Source organism: Harpia harpyja, chromosome 3 (assembly GCF_026419915.1).
Source record: "Harpia harpyja isolate bHarHar1 chromosome 3, bHarHar1 primary haplotype, whole genome shotgun sequence".
Lineage (NCBI taxonomy): Eukaryota > Metazoa > Chordata > Aves > Accipitriformes > Accipitridae > Harpia > Harpia harpyja.
This window is the reverse complement of record NC_068942.1, coordinates 55,889,897-55,896,411: the sequence shown is the minus strand read 5'-3', so window position 1 is coordinate 55,896,411 and position 6,515 is coordinate 55,889,897. Positions and strand designations below refer to the sequence as shown.

Here is a 6,515-nt window from a genome sequence, read left to right as displayed (position 1 = left end):
GTAAAATCTTACATACCTTATTCATCAGTGGCTCATTCTATTTCAGTAAGATGATTTAATATTTAAAATTAGGATGCTGATTTTTGGAAACTGGTTAAAATACAGTATATGGCCATAGTGTTAATAGTGTGCCACACACACTTGAAATGCAGACTTTTAGTTTTTTTTAAAACAACCAGAAAGCCTTTTATTTTATTCTGATTCACTGGAAACCTGGCATTTCAGAAACACTTACGTCACATTCAGAAATCTGATTCTTCTACTCTGTGAAGAAATCAGATGGGTTCTTTAAGTGTTGAATGCAAAGAAACCATACACTGTGTGATGTTCTCTGCAGTAGGGACCATCTCACGAGGCAGAGGATCTGCACGTGGCCATCACCTTTTTCATCCACAGCCCCGATATAAAGCCTCTGCAACCAGTCTGGTTCAAGCCCACTAACGGCACATAGCGGTCAGCCATCATCTTTGCTGCTGTGCTGGGAAGCCTAGTGAGAAAGGAGAGTAATTTCCTGCATGCCTGCCTTTGAGTGGGAGAATGCTGCAGAGGTACCTGATGTATGTGCCATGTGAAGACCACTCTCTCTTTGTGTCTGCCACGGGAAATAGGCCAGTCCATTGACTAGATACTAGCCAGAGCTATCACACTTTTGGGTATAGGTCTTAGGCTAAACAAAGAACAACAAAAGTTGCATGGATTTCAGTGGCACGGGGCCAATTTCCATGACAAAGTGTACGCAGTATTTTTAAAATATTATACTCATGGATAAAATGCAGCAACATACTACTGGTTATAAATTACAGTTTGCCCATTTGTAGGTGAAAATTCTTACAGCTGTATAAAGAGGCAAAACGTCACCAAGAAATACGTCACTGTACTCTTTTTTTCCGTGAATTAAGCATTAGTTCAAATCATTTCCGTATGAAATTTAAAGACTCTTATTTGCAGTTTGGAAAGCATTGAAAAGAGTTCTGTTTGTTTTCTGGTACACATTTTTTTCATGAGGACAACTTTTTTTTTCAGGTAGTTACATTCTATTATTTAGAATAATAACACAGAATGAACTAACTTTTTCTTCCAAAGCAAATTAAGAGTAATTTACAGCTGTTGATCACCTCTCCCCCTGCCAAAGTCAAAACTAAACTCAAGGTGAAAAAATACCGGCAAGAACTGTTAGTTTAGGATAAACAGATTTTGTTTCCAGCTGAAACTACAGAGGATGTTTTTAGCCAGTACTGACAGGGGCACTGCTGGCTGGGAGTGAGTGAGCGCACCCCTGCCAAGGGAAGCCTGCCATCAACAGGCACCAACAGCCTCTGCTGCAGCACCCGGCTGCTCTGCCCAGGATGTACTGCGCTCTGCCTGGGAGAACCGAAATTAAAGTGCATGTGCTGGTAGGTGTGCAGGCATCCATCACAGCTGTTTTTAAAGGCAAAGTAAAACAAAAACAAAAACCAAAACCCCCAAACAGGCTCAACTTTTTATCAAAGGTGACTATCGGGTATGAACCACTGCTTTTTAACTTTTGCTTCACCCTGTCTGATGTTAAACAAATCCAACAGTAGAAAGTAGACTGACTCTCTGTTTAATCTGACCATACATAACAATAAGCCTAGGTGTAAAAGACCACGTAAGATTGAGATTTATACATTTTGAAGAGATTGAGTGAGAGTGAGATTTTAAGTGAAGCTCTACAAAGAGCATCATGTGGTATTGTGGGGCATTTTACTGTTTTGACAGATGTTTGGTTTCTGTGAAAAGTTAAATAAGCTTATAAAGAGATTTCACCCTTTTTTCCCCATATGTACATGTAAAACATTACTAAAATTAGTATTTGCATGTTTTCTTTAAATGAGGTCTGCTGGAAGTAAAAGAAAGAAACTACAGTTGTTAAAGCCTTTCACAAAATATTTTAATAAGGGATGTAACAGCTTCCACATTAGCAATTTTTAAACTAAAAGGAGCTGACTCACAGTCCATTGAAGTGCATTAGGATTTTTTTCTCTCATTTCAATGGGCTTTGAATCAGACAACTTTGAAATACTAAATTTATACATTCATTTAACAGTACCTAATTCTTGGTGAAAGAAATGTACAAAGTAGTATCCTGCCTTTTGCTGCTGAGAAAAGTTAAAGAGTATAATTTAACAAAAACCTGTAGTAAGTCCACCACCGCAAATGCTAGTTGCCTTAATTATCAACCTTATGCTTAACACTGTACTTAAGCACCATAGCTACCAGTACAATGCTACGGGTATGCTGCTACTAGAGATTTTTCCCCAATCTCTTGCTTCAGATTGCCAGCATTTATAATTAATACAACCACAGTATTGTTCTAGAGAAGTAATTTGTCACAGCTACTGGGACACCTGCCACTGTGTGACACTGTTAACATAGGTGGTAGAAAGCAAAAAACATAGCTGCTTATTTCAACACGGTCCGTACCGATTCTTATGTCTGGCATAAGAGGGAGCAGGGATAGAAGGTTTAGTTTAATCAGCTGTCATTTATCAAACAAGAAAGCTTCATTCATCTATACGAAAGTTGTTCTGTCAAAAGAGGGGAAGAGACAAAATTCAAGAGAGAATTTGTGTGGTGGAGACAAATTAGATGAAAGAGTTAGAAAAAGTGACAACCTTTTTATCTGAAAAGGAGCCTTCTTGAGCATCACCCATTTTAAATTCAACCTTGCAAGTAGCCACCACAGACATAAGTACACAGTATAAATTGCTTCAGAGAAACACGTTCACAACACAGTGACAAGAATCAAATAAAAAAATCAAACAAAAAGACGTCTGGCACACACTAAAAACAAGAACACTCAGAAGTGAAACATTAAGAAGCTCTGGGCCAGTATATTACATTGGCAACATATGAAACCCTTTTTTTTTTTTTTTTAGTGCAACAGAAGAAACTGGAGCTAGGGTAATAGCTATTATCAAACAGCTACTCTTTTTCCATGTAGGCTAAAGTGACTTTGAGGCCACTCAGGTCATTCAAAACTGTCTCAGGTCCCTTCATCGCTGTTTCACAGCTGATGGAGCAGGCGCAAGACAATAGCTTCACAGTCTAGTGCTCCCTTTAAACTTTATTATTAGCACGCTTTATCGTATGTATGGACACATTCAAACATTTCCCAGCTCAGTGCTCCCCCCGACTCCCAGCTCAGTGCTCTGCTCCCTGTGAGTCACGGGACTGTTTATCTCTCCTTATCAGAAACCTGCTGCGCAGCTCTGAAGCACAGCAATAAACAGATTTTTTTTCCAAAGACCTTTTCTGCTTTGCTTCCCCCGAGTGTAGCACAGAGAGCCAGAGCCCCAGTGAGGTGGAAGCTGTCTGCAGAGCAAAAGACAGCTCTGTGACTATGCTGCTTCTTTTCTCGGGGCCTTTGTGCTCCCTGATTTCTTTTTTATTCTGGGGGGGGGAAGGGGGGCGCAGAGAGAGGCTACTTGCTCCTTCCTGGAGGAGGGCAAGGTGTGTGTTGGGGGGCGGGGGGGGGCGGATTTTTACAGCATTTCTACTCTCTGAAGGGAAGGTGCGTACTGACAGATGCTGAGCAGGGTCGCTTTTAGTTAGGGAGAGTCTGAGCCTGAATGCTGGGGCTTGACTGAGGCAGGCTCGACTCAGTGGCCTGGGGGGTCCCACCAACCGAGGGGGAGGGCAACATGTACAAAAGGCGAGGGGGGAGTCGCTGCGAGACCCGTACAACCACTCCTCAGACACAGAGAGGGGTGGCACAGCCTGGCTGCCAGACCCGAAGTCGACCCACAATTATGGCAATTTGCTGAGTGGGTGTCAAAGCATCAGCAAACACACCCGCTCTCAAGGGAGGCAGGTGGGGGGGAGGATGGGGAAGCAGAGCAAGGACATGGGATTTTCTTTGCTCCTTCTTATGCCAAACACTGCTGTTGGTGGGCAGGACCGAAACCCCCTCCCTCCCAGCCTCCCCATGCCACAGCCCTGGCCTTGCTCACCCTCCTGCTGGGGGGCAGTAGGGGAGCGGGGGGGCAGGAATGCTTCCTCAGAGGGTGGTAATCCTGGAGGTGCAAGTGCCATTCCTGTACATGCTCCCTGATTCCAAGTTGTCTGGGGGAAAGTCCTCTACACTGTATGCCCTGCTCTTGAGGGCAGTGGCATAGTAGTCGATGGGTTCCTCTGCGGCATTGTCCATCCAACTGAGGCAGAGCAGCCGCTGGAAGGACCGCTTGAAGTTGTCCGAGAGAAAGCCATAGAGGATGGGGTTGGCACAGCTGTTGGCATAGCCTAAGATGACAGAGAGCTGGCTGATGGTGGCGTCATCCTGCTCTACGAAGACATTGACCAGCTGCACGATGTAGAAGGGCATCCAGCAGATGACAAAGACCATCACCACCATCATGACCATGAGGGTGATCTTGCGCTCCGAGCGTTTGCGTTGCTGCCAGCCAGCCTTGAGGGCCACCATGCGCATCTTGGCAATGATGAGGATGTAGCAGAGGCAGATGGCCACCACAGGCAGCAAGAAACCCATCAGAAAGGTGTAGACCACAAAGACCACCAGCCACCTCTGGGTGGGCTCTGGCATGAGCATGTTGCAAGCCACCGTTCCATCACTGTTGGCCGCTGTGTTGGAGAAGATGATGATGGGCAGGATGATGAGGATGGAAAGCACCCAGACGCCCAGATTGACCATCTTAGCCACCGTGGGCCGGCGGTACCTAGCCGCCTTGATGGGGTGCACCACAGCAATGTAGCGGTCCACACTGAGCACGGTCAGGCAGTAGATGCTGGTGAACATGTTGATGGCATCCACGCTGAGCACCAGGCGGCAGAGCAGCGAGCCAAAGGGCCAGTGGTGCAGCAGGGTGGAGGTGACCAGAAAGGGGACGCTGAGCATCAGCAGCTCGTCCGCGATGGCCAAGTTGAGGATGTAGATGTTGGTGGCCGTCTTCATCTTGGCATAGCGTAGGATCACGTAGATGACCATGGAGTTGCCGCACAGCCCCACCAGGCATACCACGGAGTAGATGAAGGAGATGAGGATGGCGCTGCCCTGAGACTCACTCAGGGTGCTGTTTGGGGCGCCGGAGGAGTTCCTGCCGCCCGAGTCCATGCCCCCCGCCGCCGCCTCGTCCGAGGCGCTGCCGGCTCCGCCGCCGCCGCCGCCGCTGCCGCTGCCTGCACCGCCCGGGAGCCTGGTGCAGGTGCCATTGGGGAGCATCCTCTGCCCGGACCTCCCCGCCCCCGGCTCAGAGCGGCAGGCGCCTGCCGCCGGCCGGGCTCAGCATCCCGGCAGGGCTCCTGGCGCGGCTGCCGCGGGCCGCTGGCTCGGAGACGGACGGACGGACGGACTAGGGCGGCTGCCGGCGCCGCTCGCTCCGAGCGGTAGGAATTGCTGCGCCCCGGCTGGTGAATGATTAATAGGCAGCGGCGCGTCACCAGCTACGGAAAGGAGGAGGGAAGGAGGAGAAAAAAAAAAAAAATGCAGGAGGAGACGTAAGTGCGTGTCCCTCCCAACCCACCCCCACCCCCCGCCCGCCTCCCATCCCGCCCTCCGGCTGTTGGCAGCGCTGGCAGCTCCGGGGCTGCCGGAGTGCAGCCTCCCCCCCGTCCCACTGCGCCCCCCACCCCTCAATGCCCTCCGACCCCACACTGCTCTCCCCATCCAGTATTCTTTCCCCCCCGCTGCACTGCCCTCCCACCCCACACTGGTGTGCCCTCCCCAGTCAGCATCTTCTCCTCCCCCTCCATTCTGCACCACTCCCCCTCCATGGCCTCTGGGTCCAGGCGAGGGGCACCCCACGCAAAGGGACCATCCTTTCTGCTTTAGCAAAAAAGCCTGGGTCATGGGTGGGTGGGCAACGTTACCTGGACGGGCATGCCTCATGCCTACGCGGCTGCTGTAACCCGCTCCTGCCACCGCATCATGTGCATGGCCCACCCCACGGCACGCGCACCAGGCATGGCACCGACTATGATGGACCACATAACCTTCGACCCTAAGTGCACAGCACTGCCTGAAAACGGCAGTGCCCGTGCCTCCTACCACCACGCGGCTCCATGCCCCCTACCTTGTCCTGTCCCACTACCACCACCAGACATCACACACTAGCAGCATCCAATACTTTACAGCCCTGCCCCTCTCCACACACTCTGTCCTGAAACATGCCCCCCGTCCCATTCTGACACCCCAGCACATGCTCTGCCTCTGTCCATCACACATCCAACAGTGCAGGCAGCAGTTTGCACACTACAGCTCACCGTCACTATTTACACCACAATGCTGCCAAGACTATCCTATGCAAACACCTTGTCTATCCACACTTCTGTCCCCTCACATACTGCTTCCACTCACAGGATCACTTCAACCGTCATGTGCTGCATCACCAGTGCTACAACCTTCTCTCTTAATAATGTACTTAAAACATATGCATATCCCTGATAGGGTTGCAGCCACATGGGGTGAGTCTATAAACCACCCTCAGCACTATACAGTGACACAAACCATTAACACCATCTCCATTCATACACTACTT

The 6,515-nt window shown here is 49.4% G+C and overlaps 1 protein-coding gene across 1 annotated transcript; it reads right to left on the bottom strand.

Annotated features, from left to right (window-relative positions):
* Positions 1-3,070: 3,070 nt before the first annotated feature.
* On the bottom strand, positions 3,071-5,345 carry SSTR1 (somatostatin receptor 1). The gene has a single exon (XM_052782660.1). The coding sequence runs from the start codon at positions 5,198-5,200 to the stop codon at positions 4,022-4,024; it is 1,179 nt and encodes a 392-aa protein (XP_052638620.1). The 5' UTR covers positions 5,201-5,345; the 3' UTR covers positions 3,071-4,021.
* Between the last annotated feature and the right edge of the window lie 1,170 nt (positions 5,346-6,515).

Coding starts and splice junctions, on each gene's coding strand:
- SSTR1 (XM_052782660.1), bottom strand. CDS start 5,200: ATGCTCCCCAATGGCACCTGCACCAGGCTCCCGGGCGGTGCAGGCAGC.